Raw genomic sequence first — 18,685 nt, forward strand, 5'->3', positions numbered from 1 at the left:
CTGCGCTCTTAAGGGCGTCCAGTCTGAAATGGGTCCTGTTCGGATCCCAGAAGGCCAGGAAGGGCAGGACTTCCTCTTCTGAGCTTGAATCACCTGTGTGGACATCCACCAAGAGCAGCTTGCGCGGTTACCTCCCTGGGAAGGGGTCCCACCACCAGGAGGGGTGGTCCGGTCTGTCTCTGGACAGCTCTGCCCCCCCACAGACGTCTTCCTTCTGCTTTCTTTGAGCTCGACCTCGTGCTATCTGCTTCTGCTCCCCTTGGGCCTCCAGCATCTCACAGGCATTGAGCAGTAACACCAAGATGGACAGAAGTGTCCCTGGGCCCTCAGGCTGCAGCCGGTCCCAGGTGCCATCCTGGCAGGGCCAGCCGATTAGCAGTGTCCTTGGGTTCAGCCACTATCTGTGCCGCCTCTGCCTGAGCTCTTGAAAGCCCTCTCATCCAGAGACCAAAGGGCAAGGCGCTTCACAGCGGCTACCCGTCACCCCCTGCCACCACCTGGGCCCACGCCCCTTCCAGGACTGGGCTTGGGGTGTGTAGGCAGAGGTTCATCCCTACAGTGGCCCTGCCGTGTTCCCCGACAGAGACCGCCTCCGCCCCAGGGATGGGTCCCGGTCCCCGTCTGCCTCTTGCCAGGAAGCCAACTTCCTTGTGAACCGTGGGCTCCTGCGAACCCAAGCCAAGATGCGCAGGAGGCTCCTCGGGAGCTCCTCCCCACCTCCCATACGTCCAGCACCCCCATCCGAGAAGTCAAGGGAGAACATTTCTGCGCTCGGTGCTTAGGCTGCCGCTGGGTCACCTCTAGGTGAGTGACCCCCAGGACCGCCACATGCAGAGCACGGGCCAGCAGCTCTGTTCCCCACCCCAACCTCCTCCTCCTGGCACCTCCCCAGTCTCCTTGTGTTGGGGGGGGGGGGGAGCCAGGAGGGAGGTGAGGGAGGCTGGTGGCCGGGTGACCGTGAGGGTGGAAAGGAGGGGGTGGCCTGGAGAGCAACCTGGGGAGCAGACTGGGCACCACCCAGCAGCACGTCCACCTGGCACCACGACAGGGACACGGGCTCTTTCCCAGAAAGGTGCAGGACAAGCCAGCTGCATCGTGGCTCAGGGTCTTTGGCAAGTCATCAGACCTCTGACCTCAGTTTTCTCACTGGCGAAATAGGGACAAGGGAGGGTGAGGTGAGGGTCCAGAGGGGCCCAGCGGGGCTGGAGGGGATGGCTGGAGGGAGCCCGGCTGCCGGCATGGACAGGCGCGTGAATGAGTGATTGGATTCAGTTTAGGTAGTGGGTCTGCAGGTGGGATTCGTGGGTTTCCGTTTTTCCTTGGTGGTGCTGGGGATGGAACCCACAGCCTTCACGTGCTGGCAAGTGCTCTATCGCTGAGCTGCACCCCCAGATGTTTTATATGTTATTTAGAAACAGGGTCTCCCTGAGTTGCTTAGGGCCTCACTAAGTTACTGAGGCTGGCTTTGAACTTGAGATCCTCCTGCCTCAGCCTCCCAAGCTGCTGGGATTACAGATGTGCGCCACTGAGCCGGGCTCATATTTCTTCTTAAAGTCCATTCAGTGGCCAGCAGGGCAGGCTGATTTGAAGTTCAATTTTAGGGGCCCAGAAGCACCCACTGACCCCAGTATTCACACTTCTGCCGTCTAATGCCTGAGGATCACCTTTGGGGCTCAGGGCCTGGGCTCTGTGCTTTGAAATTTGCCCAAAACCCTCATATCCATTATTTCCTTGGATTTCACAGCCATGTGAGGCCACTTGCAAGAGGTAGCACCTCTGGGGCCCCCCATCTCAGGGGTGAGGAAGTGGAAGCAGGGGAGAAGTGAGTGACTGGACTACAGCCAGTTCTAGCAGGTCTGGGACCAAAACCTTCCACCCCACCATGGCTGCCCCTCTGTGGGGCTATGGGTTGGCCTTTAACCCGGTTTCAAACTTCACTGGGAAGACTCACATTTTTTTTTTTTTTAAATTAGGCTTCTTTACCACCCAGTGACTACTTTCCTCTTTGCACTTCATAAGTGACATGTAGGGAGACATTTAGGAGGCATCACAAAGGGTCACCCTGCTTTAACCTGCTGGTTTGAGCATTCCTGGGCGATTTCTTCCTTTCCTTGTACGTTGGTTACTTGACATTCTGCGGAGAGGAGAGCTTTCCCTCGCTCCCTGCGTCAGCTTGCTGGGCTGACGTGGCCCATCCAATCCACCTAAGTGGCTTCAACAGCAGACACTCTCTGTCTTGCATGCAGTCTTGGAGGCTGGAAGTCCATCCCGGGCCTCCTTCCCTGGGCTATAGATGACCCTCTTCTCCCTGTGTCTTCACGTTATCTCCCCTTTGTCCACATCAGTCTCTAGTCCAAATTTCCCCTTTCTATAAGAACGCCAGTAAGATTGGATTAGGGTTCACCTACTGGCCTTCAAGTTAATAATCTTGGCAAAGACCCTATCTTCAGATTAGGTCACATTCTGAGGTATTGGGGATCAGGACTCCAACATACCTGTTTTTTGGGGGGGGGAATAGGGGACCTAATTTAACCCTCAACTCATTCACTCATTCCTTCATTTATGGACAGAAGGGTTCCTGTTCATTCAGTCCATTATTATCACTACTACTGGTCAAATTGTCCCAGATTTGGCCAGTGTGAGCTCTGGGGAGCTGGCTCCTATGTCCTTTTAGCCCTATCTCCTTTGATTCTCTGAACACTTTTTGATTTTCTGGCATAAAAATATATCCCAGCCTCGCCTGTAACCCCAGCGGCTGCAGAGGCTTCAAGCAGGAGGATCAGGAGTTCAAAGCCAGCCTCAGCAAAAGCGAGACCCTAAGCAATTCAGTGAGACCCTGTCTCTAAATAAAATACAAAATAGGGCTGGGGATGTGGCTCAGTGTTCAAGTGTCCCTGAGTTCAATCTCCAGTATCCCCATCTAAAAAAAAAAAAAAAAAAAAAAAAAAAAGATGTCCTAGTCTCTGTATTTCCTGCCCCAGAACTGGATTGACCATTTCTTCCAGGAGAATCGATGAGCTGGGCTTGTTCGTCATACCCCTTTCTGTATTTTCACCTTGCTTCTCCATTAGTGAGAAAAAAGGACCTTTTGGCCTCACTTGCAAAGGCCTCACGTACAAGAAGGCTCTTACAGCCAGGCACTGTGGCACACGCCTGTGATCGCAGCGGCTCAGGAGGCTAAGGCAGGAGGATCATGAGTTCAAAGTTAGTCTCAGCAATTTAGCAAGGCCCTAAGCAATTCAAAGAGACCCTGTCTCAAAATAAAATGTAAAAAGGCTGGGGATGTGGCTCAGGAATTAAGCACCCTTGGGTTCAAATCCTGGTACCAAAAAGGAAAACAAACAACAACAACAAAAAGAGAGAGGAGGCTCTTACTCTGAGCTCATATTTGTCACTGCGTAAGGAATGAATGCCACTCACTGAGTTTTGATTTAAGAAGGACCTGAGGAAGACCACCAGGGAATCAAAAGAGAGCGAGGAGGGGCCCCTGAGGACCTTGCCGTGGGACCTGGCTGACGGAGCGTCTTCCTCTGCCTGTTGCGGGAGGTGTGCCTGTGCCCAGGGAGGACCAGGGGAAATCCCAGAGCTGCCCACCTTCCTGGGCCCTTCCAGATTCCAAGCTGATAAAGCAGGTTATTGAGTGGAAGTCGGCCACCCAGGGGAAAGGCCAGGTCTTTGACTTTGGGTGTGGCCTGAATAAAGTCATCGGGGCCTCATGGCTTGAATAAATATTTTGAAACCCGCCCCCAACACCTTTTAAAAAATTGAGATAAAATCCACAAACACAAAATCCACCATTTTAATCCCTCTAAAGTATAAGTTGCAGAGTCCAACGAATCAACAGAACATCAGCACCATTCACATATCAGTATGATTCATTGAGAGATAATCACGATCTCACTCTGGAACGTTTCCCTCAACCCCAAAAGAAACTCGTCCCTAATTCCTCCACCTTCCTAGACCCTGAACCACTAGTCTACTTTAGTAGGATTGGCCCATTCTGATGATTTCTTATAAATGGAATTATATAGCATGTACTTTTAGTGTCTGACATCCATCAATTAATTAGTGTGAAGTTTTCAAGGTCCACCCATGTTGTAGCATGTATTGCTGTTTTATTCCTTTTTATAGTTTAGTAATATTCCACTGTAGAGATATGCTACTGATTGTTTATCTGTTCATCAGTCAATTGACACTTAGGTGATTTCCACTTTTGGGCTATTATGAATAAGTCTACTAAGAATAGTAGCGTGCAAGTTTTTGTGTGCACATATATTTTGATGTGTTTGGGTATACAGGCAGTAGTGGAATTGCTGAGTCATATTGTAACTCTATGTTTGAGGAACTGGAAACATTTCCACAGTGACAGCACCATTAACATTCCCGCCAACGATGATGACGGTTCTTGCTTCCTTGTCAACACTTGTTATTTTCCATTTTTTTTTAATCACAGAAAACAAAAAAACTCCACATATTGTAAAATTCACCTCTGACCATTCTTTTGCAGTAATGGGGATTGAACCCAGAACATTCTACCAAAGCAACATCCCCAGCCCTTTTATTTATTTATTTATTTATTTATTTATTTATTTATTTTTAATTTTTAAATTTTGAGACCAGATCTTACTAGGTTGCTGAGTCTGGCCTCAAATTTGTGACCCTCCTGCCTCAGCCTTCTGAGTCACTGGGATTACCATTACTGCACCCAGCTGGATGCTAGACTCTAATCAGGTGTAAAGGTCCAAGTAGTCTCCCTGGTGCTATGGTTGGTCTTTTCGTATGGATCATGTCCTTGGAAGCACAAAAGTTTTTAATTAATTAATTAATTTGTTTATTTATTTTTGCAGTGCTGGGAATTTGACCCAGGGCCTTGTGCAGGTGAGGCAAGCACTCTGAGCTATCTCCCCAGCCCAAAAGGTTTTCATTCGATTAAGTCAAACTTATCTATTTGTTCTTTGGTTGCTTGTGTTCCTGGTATCATAGTTAAGAAATTGTTTCCTAATTCAAGGTCACATATCCACCCAGGTTTCTTTCCATGAGTTTTATAGGTTTAGCTCTTACATTTAAGTCCTTGGTCCACTTTGAGTTGATTTTTGTGTAGGGTGTGAGGTAGGGGTTGATTTCATTCTTTTGTGGTGACTCTCCCCTTGTCCCAGCCCCTTTTGTTGAAAATGTTTCCCAGTGAATGGTCTCATCACCTTTGTTGAAAGTCAGTTCATCCTACACATACGAGTTTATGTCTGGGCTCTCAAGCCATTCATCGATCTAGGTGTCTATCCTATGCGAGTATCAAACTCTTTTGCTTACTGTAGATCTGTAGTAAGTTTTGAAACTGGAGCGTATGAGGCTTACAACTTTGTTCTTCTTTATCAAAAAGATGTTTTAGCACTCGAGGCCCTTGCCTTCCCATATGAATTTTAGGGTCAGCCCCTCCATTTTCTTCTCTTTCTTAGCCTTCCTCTCTCCCTCACTACCCACATATTAAGCCCATATTTCTTCAGGTTTGGGCTTCAAACTTGAGGAGGAGTCAGGGAGTGTGTGTCTTTGGACAAGTTACCTCTCTCTACAAGAATGTTCACATCTATTCTGAGAGTCATTATTGTGAAGATTAAATGAAAGGCAAATAAAATAAAGACATTGTGTCCATCTACAAGTAGAAAAAAAAGGTAGGGGCAAGAACGTCTGAAAACTCATGGAAGAGACTGACTGTGGATGGCTTGTTTAGTCAGCTCACCAGCTTGTGAACAAGTTGTTAATGACCATCTTTTGAGAGGACACTGAACAAGGTGCAGGCACTTCCATTTTGCAGCTAAAGATACTAATATTAAGACACAGAGGAATTAATAACCTTAGTCGTGAAGAGCTAAGCTAAGATCTTGACCCTGCCAAGCGACTCTCACATCCATGGTCCTGTTGGGCCATGGCTACTGGCCAGTCTTCTCTGGGTTTAGGGAGGGGCCTAAACAGGTGGGTTCTTGGCCGACTTCCAGCAATTGAGTGCTAGAAACCCTGCAGGTGTCTCTCACCCACAGCCTGGAATGCAGGCTGGCTTGATGACCTAGTCTGTTTTGTGTTGCTATAACAGAATGCCACAGACCGCGTAACTGATAAAGAAATTTCTTGCACTTCTTGGGGCCGGAAAGTCCAAAGTTGAGGGGTCCATATCTGGAGAGAATCTTCCTGCTGTGTCATTCAGTGGTGGAAGGCTGAAGGGCAAGGGAATTTGCATGTGAGAGAGGAGGGAAGGAGACCCTGTTCATTTTTTATCAAGAACCCACTTGCATGATAATGGCATTAATCCATTAACGTGGGCGGAGCCCTTGTGAGCCAATCGCCTCATCAGGTCCCCCCTCTCCACACGGCTGCATCGTATCAGAGACTGTTTCCAACACATAAAGAACTTTCAAACCAAGGGGAGGTGGGCCTCTCGGCAGGGCCCCTCCCATTTTGCATCTCCCTCTCCTGGAAGTTCTTGAGGTCTACCCAATGTGGAGAATGGAACTGGACTTTCCCGGCCCCCACTAAGTCCAGACCCTCTTTGTGCCTCCCCTGGACATCTGCCATGACCTCCCAGTCAGCTGTCCTTCCTCTGACTACTTCCCACCAGACCTGCCAGCGGTCACTAGATCACAGAGCTGACCTCATTCTTGCTGTTTCTTAGAACTGTGGGTAGCCCTGCTGCCCCCAAGGTCAAGGCTGAGTTCCACCTGTGGACAGTGCCAGTGGATTCAGACAGAACTCAGTTCAAAGATCCCCTCTACCCTCCCCAGTTGCTCTAAGCCTCAGTTTTCTTGTGTGTTGAATGGGGATAATGAGCAGAGGTGAGGATCCCAGGCCTAGCAGTGGCCTAAGCAGCCAGGGCTCTGTCCTCCCCGCCTTTCCTCCCCACCCGCATAGCCCGGATCACAGGCCTCTGCTGCGATCTCCTTTTGCCCCGATTAGGCCATCCACCGCTCCCTTTCTGTGACACATCCTGAGGCATTTGAAGTCCTTTCACGTCCCCAGTTAACAGCCCGCTTCTTCCAGTCCTTTCTTAACAGGAAGCATCTGTGAGGCGCCTCACCACCTTGGCTGCTGTCCAGGGATCCAGCTGGGTCCTGTGCTCTGGCATTGCTCTCGTGTGACTCGCCCTGGGGTAGGGGAGCCGGGTCAGCCACACCTGCTGTGCTTCTTCTGCTCCCGTCCTTCACGTTCTGCTCTTTCCCCTGGTGTCCCCTCTGCCCCCACAACCCTCTGCTTCCGCCTCCATGGCCCTGCTCATTGAACAGAATGCAGGAGAAGACCCTCCTCGGCCCTGGGCAGGTTTCTCAGGCTTCAGACATACGGTCCCTAGGGGCCGGGTCCTCTCTGCATCCCATTTCTGCTGCATCTATTATTTATTTATTTTGTCACTTCACCTTTTTTACCTTAGGGAAATCTGACATCACTACCACACACACAAACTCCCTTATTAGAGAACACAACCGTAACACAACAGATTTAAAATAAGATGATGAAAAATGTCCTTTTTTTTTTCTTTTTTTTTTGGTATCAGAGATTGAACCCAGGGGTGCTTAACCACTGAGCCACATCCCCAGCCCTCTTTATATTTTATTTAGAGACAGGGTTTCGCTAAGGTGCTTAGTGCCTCGATAAGTGGCTGAGGCTGGCTTTGAACTCTCTATCCTCCTGCCTCGGCCTCCTGAACAGCTGGGATGACAGGCACACGCCACCACGTTGGCAAAATGTCTATTCTTTACGGCCTCTGTGGTGTGCCTGCCATGAATGGGGGCGGGACAAGGGATCAGATGGGAAGACCAAGGCCACCGGGGCCTTCTGCTCCTGTCCGTCCCTCCTCTCCTCCCTCTCCCTCTCTCTCCTTTCGAGGCTGCTCTCCTAGCCCCTCCTCCTCCCACTCTTACTTTCAATCATCCTCCGCCGTCAGATTCCACCCCTTCAAGAGGAAGGGCTTCAGTGTGGGGAGCCAGGATAGGGGCCCTTCGACAGCATCGGGTCCCTTTTCTTTGGCGACATCCATCTGCCTCCTCGCAGAGTGGCCTCCGTGATCCCTGCCCTAATGTCTACCCTGGATTCGGCAGAAAGACTGGGTGTGTGAGCAAGGCGGCGGAGGTCCACTCAGGGCGGTACGGACCTGGGGTGCCGCCCTCCCCAGCTGTCCCGCCCGGTGCCCTTCCGCGGGCCCACTTGGGTTTCGACATGGAGAATCCTACCCACCCCCTGTCCACGCTCTCCCCCGCTAAACACCCCTTCTGCACTTCCTCCTCCTGCTCCTCCCATTGAGTCATAAAACCCAGACCCACAAAGGGATGTCCTCCCCACCTTCAAACTGTTGAGGCGCGAAGGTCAGGACTGGGTGTCAGAAGGTGCAAGGATGAAAAGCCCCTGCGCCTGCTAAGGGCTGGCCCGCCACTCTTCTCCTTTCACCGTCCCCACTGCCGTGCCCGTGAGGACTGTCCCTGCAGGCTGGTGAGGACAGAGAGGAAAAGAGGGACGGATTCAAGGCTAGTGAAATGCTGAGTCAGGCTCCTAGTGGGCTTCACTCTGCAAAGAAGGTCAATGAGGTCTGGAACTGGCTGGCCTCCCAGACTGGTCTTGTCCCCTCCTGGGGACCTGCAGCTGTATCTCTGGTCCAGGGGAAGTTGTCCCCGAGGTGATCCATCCCGTATCCATCCTGCACACACAGGAGAGCCACTTAGGACTTGGTGGGTGTAGAAATGAAACATGGATCTCAAGGTGCCCGTGACGTGGGAAGCACAGACACTCAACCGGTTGTCCCGCTGGGACAGGGTGGCCCGGAAACTCAGGAGATCCTGTGGGACACGCTGGACGTCAATTCTGGATCCTTCCAGCCTACACCAATCAAAACTTGCCTGGGGGAGATGTAAATTTCCGGGCCCTTGCGACTTGCCCAGACCCTACAGGCTAAGGGGCTTCAGTCAGCTGGGGAGGCAGGTCCTGTCTGCTGGGAACTCAAAGCCACCAAGATCCCAAGTGCACCAACTTGGCGGAGGGATCCGCGTGCGTGCTGTCCGCATTCGCAGGGCTCTGTCCCTCTCTGCCAGAACCTGTCATTGTCTGCGCACACTTGATCACCTCTGTGTCCCCGCTGGAAGTACGCCAGGGCCTGACGCAGGGCCCAGGCCCAGGAAAACCCTAGTGAATGAATGGGGGGCAGACAGGGATAACCACCATGGCCAGCTGAAAAAACTGAGGTCCCGGGAGGTGAGTGACTGACCCAGGCTCCCAAAGGGAATGAGCAGCAGAGCCAGGATCCCCTTCTGACTGGGCATCCAAAGCCTTTGCACTTGGCCCCAGCAGGGCAGTGACGCCCCCACACCCAGCTCTTTCTCGTTGAGCTCCAAATAACCCCTGACTCAGCTGGAAACCACAGGGCACCCCCCCTTTCTTGACGGCTGAAGCCTCAGGGTTCTCGGGGAAGCGTGGAGGGGGCGGGGACTCTGAGCGCCTGTTTCTCCCTAGCGGCCCCTATAAAGGGCAGAGCCAGGGAGGCTGGGTGCGCTGCGGGAATCAGCCTCCTCCTCAGGCCTTCTCCTCCCAGGCACTGGCCTTGCGCCCTGAGCTGCAACCTCTGCTCTCCAGGACATGGCAGGCCCCGCGAGCATCATAGCTGGCCTCCTGCTTCTGGCCCTTTGTGTCGGCTACATCCTCCCGACAGGTGAGACCTCCACCTCTGATCCGGGTCTCTTGGGCATGTCTGGTTCCAAGGACAGGGCTGGGTTGTTACAGCGAGGACGGGCAGAGGGCTAAGCGGCTGGGGCTGGTGGGAAGCAGGGACGAGGAGCAGCCCAGGGAGTGGCCTGGGGGTGTCAGGTGCAGGGGACAGCTCTGTGGCTGAGGTCCAGCCCCTGCAGCAGACTGGGGAAGGACTCAGCTCTTCTCTGTGTCTCTTTGCAGGCTCTGTGGTCATCCCCTCTTCGTGCTGCTTATCCTTTATTTCTAAGAAAATTCCCGAAAGCCGAGTGGTAAGCTACCAGATGTCCAGCGGGAGCACCTGCCCCAAGGCAGGGGTGATGTGAGTACTTCCCTAGGAGAGGGACAGGGAATGGGGTGCCTCCAGGGTCCCGAGGAGTCAAGTCAGCTGTGCATCCCTGTGGAAGGCACCTCACCTCTCTGAGCCTCAGCTTCCTCACCCATAAAATTAGGAGGAAGATTTATGTCCAAAATCATCCCCTGAGCCCCAAATATATACAAGGCACTGTTGGGGGGGATGGGACCCCATCTTAACTAAGTCCCTCAAAAATTTGATGGAAGCCGGGCATGGTGGCATGTGCCTGTAATCCCAGCAGCTCGGGAGGCTGAGGCAGGAGAATCACAAGTTCAAAGCCAGCCTCAGCAATTTAGCAAGGCCCTGACTCTAAATAAAAAATCAAAAGGGCTTGGGATGTGCCTCAGTGGTTCAGCGCCCCTGGGTTCAATCTCTGGTACCAAAAAAAAAAAAAAAAAAAAAAAAAAAAAACTGTTTTGTGGGGGGGGGCATGATTTCCCATTTACCGAGTGTAACTGAGTCTCAGGAAGGTGACTTGCTCGAGGTCACACATGAAGCCAAGTATGGTGCTCCACATACCCTCACAGAGGCCTCCCACACAAGCTAGCCAGTGTGAACTCACTTAGAGCAGCACGTAAATGAAATGTGATATTAGTGTTTATTATTAATTGCTGATACCCCATCTCATGGCCTGGGGACCCCCCAGATCAAAGCTGGCTTTGAAGGGGGCCACCCAGGATCCCCAGCTGCACTTCCAGCCAGCGTGTGAACTGGTAGCATCTGCCTTTGATTTGATTTGATTTTGTTCTATTTTGGTCCTGGGGATTGGACCCAGGGGCCCTTTACCACTGAGCCACATCCCCAGCCTTTCTACTCTTTATTCTGAGACAGGGTCTCTCTAAGTTGCCCGGGTTGGCTTCCAAATGTGAGCCTCCTGCCTCAGCCTCCTGAGTCTGCCCTTTACTCTGGGGGTTCTCGTGGCGGTTTCGACTTCTCACTGTGGGCAGAGGCTGACTCAGCTCCTTCAGATCCAGCGTTATACAAAGGCAGGTCTGGGCCTCGCTGTCTGACAGGGAGGACCCTGAGTGAGCCTGGCACCCCCCGCCACCCCATCACCCCCAAGGCGAAGACAGGGGTGCCAGGAAGCTGCGGGGGCCATGCAAGCAGCTAACCCTCCCTGGCCTTCCACCTCCCCTCTTCATAGAATGAAGGGGTCCCGGGGCCCTGCCAGGCCTCAGGTGAGCCCCTGTCCTTCCTCCCACAGCTTCACCACCAAGAAGGGCCAGAAGGTCTGTGGCGACCCCAAGCAGCCGTGGGTCCGGAAGTACATGAATAGCCTGGACGCCAAGCAGAAGCAACCTTCCACGGGGGCAAGGGCACGGGGCGTCAAGGTCCCCAGGCAGAGACACCGTGGAAACAGCACTGCCAACTAACCACCACCTGCCCTCCTGCCCTGAGCTTGGGCGTGGGCTCCCTGCCAGGCAGCTTGGGGCCTGGGAAGCCCACGGGAGAAGGACAAGGGTTAATTTTCCTGTTCAGTCTCAGGGATGTGGCTCTTTTGTGAAAATCCCAGGGGAACAGGCTGTCTGCTCCCTGGAAGCTAAACCATGGCTCCAGGTGTCCTGGGCCCCTGGCTGTCCCCGAGCTGGGGGAGAAGGTTCTAGAAGGAGGGAGGTGGCAGCCCTTTGCCCTTCTCCCGACCTGGAGCTGGCCCTTCTCTGACCTGCAGGGTCCATCAGAGCCCAGGTGCATGAGATCCAAGCACCTGCAGACATAGCCTACTGGCAGGGAGCCTGCAGGCGGCTCTAACGGGTCCTCTGGTCTCGTGGTGGGACTGAGGGCTGTGTGTCTGTCTCTGTCTGTCTGGGGATGGTGACCTGTCAACAGAGATGCTCCCCCGCATGTTGGGGATGCTCCTGGATGGCCACACCTCCAGCACTTTAAATAAATAAAAACTCAACAAAAATAGAGGATCCCCTGGCAGATTCACTGTGGGATCCGTGCCTACTTCTCAAAGTTTTAGGAACAACGCATCGGTTTTTGTAAAGAAAAGGAGACGGAGGGCCAGGGTGAGGGGCAACATGCACCATTGGAGTCCTTTGCAGATAGGAATTGAAGGAGATATTCTGCTGGGTGACAGGGCTTGCTTCTTGCTGCTTTGGGGTTTCCTCCACATTTTGGTGAAGGGAAGATGGGGTGGGAGCTGAGTGGGGGAGAGAGACCCCAGCAGTTTCTCTGTGCATGAGAACTGTCAAGTGCATCCAGAGTCTGATCTGAAATCATAATCCAAGTAAACTCATTTCTCCTCTGAAGCAGCGATGTCTCATTTGTTCTCACCTCTCCTGGGAACAGGGTTGGCGATGAAATGTGCTCCAGAGAGCACCCTGGGCCACCCACCCAAGGCCAGGAGGGGATGAAGGCCCCAGAGCCCAGGGCATCAACCGTGGTCCTGGCCTGCCTTTGGGCGACCTGGTACAAGGGTTAAATCGGAAAATCTTGGGCCGGGGATGTAACACTGTGGGTTGCATCCACCAGCAGGGCAAAAATAGATAAAAGGAAAATTCATTACACGAATTAAGCTTAGCACAGCTTATTTGAGCACAACAGAGATGACCCGGAAATCGGGTGACCAGAGCAGATTCTGAGAATTCCAACCAAAATGTGATCTGCAGATATTTTTAGAAAAAAACAGAAGTGAAGCCTTGGAAACAGCTTAATTGGCCACAGCTTAATCAACCAGTTGATCGGTTAGCACATTACTGGTCCACAGTGTGCCGCTTACTTGGTTGACTCCTGGGTCTCCAACCAAACAGCTCTCAGTTATGGTGTCAAAACTACTTCGGGGTGTTCGTCGGGCCCAGCGCAGGCACCCAGTGCAAATCAACGGCTGCCTTCAAAGTTTTATTTAACACAGGTTGGGTATCCCTGATCCAAAATGTTTGGCAGTGCTTCCGATTTCAGAGTTTTTCTGGTTGTAGAATATTTACCTACACTTTACCTGGTTGAATATCCCTAATCCAAAAATCCTGAATTTCAGAGCACTTCCAAATTTTGGATCGGGGATACTCACCCTCTACTAACTTGAGAAAACACCCCTGCACAAGCAAATTCAATTACATTTTTAGAACAGTTCAATAACGCTGACTGTGCACTGCACAGGAGCTGTTATAGGCCTTAAAATGATAAATGATGATCGGCGGCTTCAAAGGATCGGAGAGAGACACACGCCTATCAAAAGCGTGTGGGTTTAATGAGTTGTTAAAAAGTCTTATAAGCCGCTTGACCTTGTAAAAGAAAAACTCTTCCTATACTCGCAGCTCCTCTGACACCCAATGTGTGATGCCCGGGATACCACACTTCTGTCCAACCTGGACACACATCTGGGTGTCCTCTGAGCCCTCCTCGAGTTTGGTCCTGGCTCACAGAATTCAGGGGGACACTTCTCTTGGGCTTGCTGGTTTATTCTAAAGGATGGAAGTGAATGGTCAGATGAAGCAGGGCTTGGGACCACATTGAGGGCCTGTGGGAACTTCTGTGTCTGTGACGATGGCTGTGCAGCACCCCACAAGGACTTAGGGGTGTCCACCAACACGAAAGCTCTGCAGATAGCAGCATTTAAAGACTTTTATGGCGACTTCATCTATACGATCTTCCCTGCAGGATCGGGTGCAATGAGGCTGAAAATCCTAAGCTTCTAATCACACCTGGGTCCTCTGGCCAAGCCCTCATCCTGAAGCTCTCTGGGAGTCCACCAAGATCCCCTCATCAGGAAGTTCAAGTTTAAGAGCTCTGCACACAACGTTCCCATGTCCCCTCACTTGGGAAACCACAAGGATTTCAGGAGCCCTGGGTTGGAAATTGGAGTCAGAGAACAAGTAATATATTTCTGTTTGTGTGATGCAACAATAGGTCACCTCATCTCTGAATCTCGGTTTCCTCATCTGTGAAATGGGCATAACAAGACCTGTCACTTTGACTTTTCCCCAGAAGCAGACCATGAAGCAGAGATCTGAATGCAATGTTGTATTTGGAAAGTAGAGGGAGTCACAACAGAATGGGGAGGGAATACAAGAAGGCAGCAGCCGCCGGTGTATCAACTAGCCCAGGGCAGTCCGGGCTCAGCCCACGGGGAAGAGGTGTGAGGCCCACCCCTCAGAGATACACACCCATTCCCAGTCATGAGTCTTTGTCAGCTGGGGCAGGGTGGTTTTTTGCAGAAAGTGGGGGCAGAATAACCCCCAGTCCTAAGGGCCTGTTGCAGTGGTACACATCTGTAATCCCAGCTACTCAGGAGGTTGAGGCAGGAGGATCCCAAGTTTGAGGCCAGCCTCAGTAACTTAACAAGGCCCTGTCTCAAAAAATAATAAAAGATTAAGAATAAAGGGGAAAGGTTGGGGATGTGGCTCAGTAGTGAAGTACCTCTGGACTCAGTTCCTAGTACTGGGGAGCAGCAGGGAGCCCCAAGATATAGAGAGGCCCCTACTGCCAACAGGGAATCTACCAGCACACAAAAGGCCCTTGGCAGGTATTCCGGGCACAGAGCTATTAAATTACTTGACCTCTAATGCAAAGCAGAACAAGTCTTCATGCAAAACAATGCAAAGGAGGGGACATTCTCATGGAGACAGGGAGCCCTCTGGAGTCCTCACCTCAGACTCCATCCACCTGGCATGGGCTTCGCTCTGGAAAGATGGGCACATCTAAGGACCGGAGCGAGCTGGAGCATCGGGAATGAGAGACTGAAATAAAGACAAGAGCCAGGGGCTGGGGAGATAGCTCAGTCGGTAGAGTGCTTGCCTTGTAAGCACAAGGCCCTGGGTTCAATCCCCAGCACCCCCCCAAAAAAATAAATAAAAGACAAGAGCCAGGCTGTTGAGGACATGGGACTCTGGTCCACAGCTCCGGTAGCACCTGGCCTGGCGCTTCAGTGCTTGGTCAGGAACCGCCAGTCTCGCCAGCACCCTCCTCTTCCAGCTCAGAAGCAACCAGAGGGAGCCAAATGTATTCCCAGCCGAGGGCTTATGATGCTTCTGATTCATCTGCCTCCGACTTCCCAAGCCGACCACCTCCCATCAGAGCGCACCTGGGCTTCCCTAACCCTAACCCTTCCAGCCAGCGGGAGGCTCCCGCTCTCTACTGCTTGCCGGAGAGTCTCTGCCAAACGGAAATCATGGCAGCCAAGCCCTGCTGCAGCTCTGAGGGACAGTGTGTCTGTTCTCACGCGCGTGCTCTTCACCTGTCTCTGCAGGGAAGTTGTAGAGCCTGGCATGGCTACAGCCAGGGGCCACGAGATGATCAAAGCAGGTGATGAAGACCAGGGAAGAGGGGGCTGGAGCCCCTGAGAGCGTGGATGGAGCCAGCCCTCCACGGCACTACCGGTAACCATGGGGCCAACCTCTTGCAAAGATGATCTGGTTGTATCTGTTAAAATACTTATCCTACATACCCCGCCCCCGACCCTGCAGGAATGTACCCTATGAAGACACACACAGGTGTGTGTGTGCAACATTGCACTCCCTCTGGTTATAGAAAATTGGCAAAAACTTAATTTTCCATTTGCAAAGGATATCATCAAGATATATTTTTCAGTGAAAAAATAAAACAAGGTTCACAAGAGCTTGTGCTGCCTGATATTATTCATGGGGCAAAAAAAAAAAAAAATATGAACACGTGATTAGCCACTTGCTGGACACCATCTTTCAAGATGGCTGCCTGTGGCAGGTCAGGACTGGGGACCCAGGATGGAGAAGGAGGAGGAGATACACTTATCACAGTACTTTTTGGGGTATTTGAACTTTTATTATATGCATCTATTACTTTTATGATTTTTTTAAATTTATAAGTGTACAGAAACTGTCATTATGCTCTCCTGTTCCAGAAAATCTTTGTCCCAGGAGGAGAGGACCAGGCCCAAGGTGTCATGAGAAGGAAGATTCAGATAGATCCAGGATCACAGAGGGCCATTTACTGGGGACTCACTGCATAGACCGGGTGGCAGCAAGAGCAGTTGAATTTCTGTAATGAAAGAAGGGTTAGAACAGAAAGGACTTCATCCGGCTCGAAGGTGCCTGGTTTACCATAAGCTAATTTCAAGGAATCCGGCACATCCCTGAGCCGGGGTTGGTTGCCAAGCTCTGCACACCACTCAAATGGTTTTGTCTATTTATGGTTTTCTGGAAAACTAGGTGAGGTTCCTCTGGGGCAAGTGCGATGGTTGACTCCATCACACAAGCGGAATCCACCTGTCCCCATCCCCCTGTCCTTCGGGCTAGACCAGTAGGTGTGCCCCTGTCTTCTGGTAGCTGCCAACAGTGTCCGCGTGTCTGGGCCTGGGGACTTTATCCCAGGGGCTACCTTGTTACATTAGAAGTGCTGGGGGAAAGAGCACTCCCAGGGAAGGCTGGTGACCATGGGTGTGTACCACCCCAGCTCTCAAGCCCCCTGGCTCATGTGACTCTGGGGCAGGGATGTGCCTTACCCCATCACCATAGTCTCCCTAGGTCCTAGTTGGTCCCTGACAATGATTGACACACTCATTGGTTGTCTTCCTTCCCTAAACCTACTAAGTTAACTCTATCCTCCAGAACCTTTGTCTCAAGGGCTGCTTCTGGGGGAAAAATAAAACCAAACAAACAAATTAAAAATAAGCCAATTGGTTTAAAAGACAAAAAAAAAAAAAAAAAAAAAAATCTATGAAGGGAGAGAACCTGGACTCGGGAGCCAGACCTACCTGTATCCGACCCCAGCACCATCTGTATCTGGCAGTGTGCTGCTGGAGGGAACTCTCTGACCTCTCTGGTCTCGGTTTCCACATCTATAGAATGGGCAGAATGGAGGTATCTATTTCATAGGTCCAGGGAGAGGCAATTAATGCATGAGAGCGGCCCGGTCTGCGGCCGAGGGAGGCCAACGTTGGTCTATTGTTCAAGAGAGCCTCCCTTGCCCTCTGCAAAACCTGTCATATGACTCACAGAAAGCAAGTTGGAAGCCCTGTAGTCAGCGCCCAGGTGGTGAAGCAAAAGGTACCATCTGAACCCAAGGGTGGGACAGGCAAGAGACCCAGACTCATCCTAGAGCCGAGGATGGAAATAGGCAGAACAGCAGTTCCCTACCCACCTGGGCTTCAGAAGTGGCTGGGAGGCTTTCAAAAGTGAAGATTCCTGGGCTCTTCTCCGTACCTGTCGGCTTGAACTCACCAGGATGAAGCCCGGAAATATGCGTTGTCCAAAAAATTCCCCGGGGCATTGTGATGGCCAGGCAGGCCCGACAGACTTCCTCTTCTGCGTGGTCGACAAGGGACTGTCGGTTGAGGGAACTTGGGTTCATCCAGTCAAGGAGCTGATCTGGGCATCGGGCCCTGGAACCCTTGCCCAGGGTCTGTGGCAGCTGCTGAGTGAGATCTGGTGCCTGTCGCCTCTTCCTCCAAGTGGCAGATGGAACTGAAAGTTAAAGGTGAGGCCGCCGTGCAGCCAAAGCCTTTGACCATCTCACAGCTTCCCTCGCCCCCTCTCCCCTCTCCTCTTCCCAGGACACCCAGGCTCCGTCCGGCTATCGAGAGGACAGTGCGCTGGCTGGAGAGATGGTCAGCGATAGTGGGGGTCCCTGCCCTGCATCTCCCCAGCCTCTTCCTCTTTCCCCTTCTCAACCTCCTCCTGGGAAGCAGAAGCTGCTGGAAGAACTTACCAGGAAGTCCTGCTTGGCTGTTAGGGCTCCTGACATGCAAAGCTGTTGGTTTCAAGCAATTCCAGGCCTTCTTCCTCCAGGTCGAACCTCTTCATCCCAGGGGAGTTACCTGACCTCGTGACGGGCGGCCCCAGAGTCCAGTGACTCTGGTCCAGGTCCAGTGGTTTCTAGAAGCTTCAACAAGTTCTAGCCCCTGCTGCCCGCGGGGTAAGCTGCTTGACAAGGCGGTCGTGCCTTCTGGTGGCTGTCCCTTCCCCACCCACTGCCCCCTCCCTGCTGCCATTTCCTGTCATCTCCTCCCAAATTAACTTTTGCACCCAGATCCTCAACTCCGTGTTTGCTTCCTGCTGGGGGGCCCAGCCCTAGACAGGGAGGAGGGGAGAGGCCCAGTGCCCAGGGGCTGAGGGTGGGCTGGGCCGCCTGCTGCCCTGACAGGGTACCAGCGACCAAACCAGTCATGTTTTTTCTCACAGTTCCGGAGGTTGGAGTCCAAGGTCAAGGCGTTGGCAAGATCGGCATCTGGAGAGGCCTCACTCCATGGCTTGTAGGTGGCCACCTACCACTGTGTGCTCAGATGGCCTTGTGTCTGTACACGCAGGACCCTGGGCCTCTTCCTCCTCTTTGTAAGAGGACACCAGTCCTATTGGGTCAGAGTCCCACCCCCTGACCTCGCTGAACCTTCCTTACCTCTTTAAAGGCTCTGTCGCCGAGCCCAGTCACGTTGTGGGTTAGGGCTTCAATACTTGCAGTTTGGGGGTGGGGACGCAATTCAGTCCTTTACAGAAGGTTACTGGGCAGGAACACCTCGCCTAATGAAGGGAAGGCCTAGCGAGGCCAGCCAGGCCAGCCAGTGCCCACGGCAACAGGAGAATGGTCGGCCTGATTCTAGAAGGGTGTCCATGGCAGTGGAAAATCCAGACTTGGGAACCGCACCAGATGGGGGGTCCTGGGAGAGCCACACAGAAGCATCCGGATCCCAGCCAGCAACCTGGAAGG

At 52.3% G+C, this 18,685-nt stretch overlaps 1 protein-coding gene and 1 long non-coding RNA gene across 2 annotated transcripts; one reads left to right on the plus strand and one right to left on the minus strand.

The window, feature by feature from the left end:
* The first annotated feature begins 9,515 nt into the window (after window positions 1–9,515).
* On the plus strand, window positions 9,516–12,318 carry CCL24 (C-C motif chemokine ligand 24). Its single transcript, XM_079121843.1, has 3 exons — window positions 9,516–9,676; window positions 9,916–10,033; window positions 11,271–12,318. Exons 1-3 carry the CDS (start codon window positions 9,604–9,606, stop codon window positions 11,437–11,439), a joined length of 360 nt encoding a protein of 119 aa, XP_078977969.1. The 5' UTR covers window positions 9,516–9,603; the 3' UTR covers window positions 11,440–12,318.
* A 3,510-nt stretch (window positions 12,319–15,828) lies between these two features.
* On the minus strand, window positions 15,829–17,847 carry LOC306650209. The gene is made up of 3 exons (XR_013760827.1): window positions 17,123–17,847; window positions 16,737–16,820; window positions 15,829–16,021 (listed from the first exon to the last, which is right to left on the minus strand). It is a non-coding gene; the product is annotated as an uncharacterized lncRNA (long non-coding RNA).
* Between the last annotated feature and the right edge of the window lie 838 nt (window positions 17,848–18,685).

Source organism: Sciurus vulgaris (genome assembly GCF_902686455.1).
Source record: "Sciurus vulgaris genome assembly, chromosome: 18".
Lineage (NCBI taxonomy): Eukaryota > Metazoa > Chordata > Mammalia > Rodentia > Sciuridae > Sciurus > Sciurus vulgaris.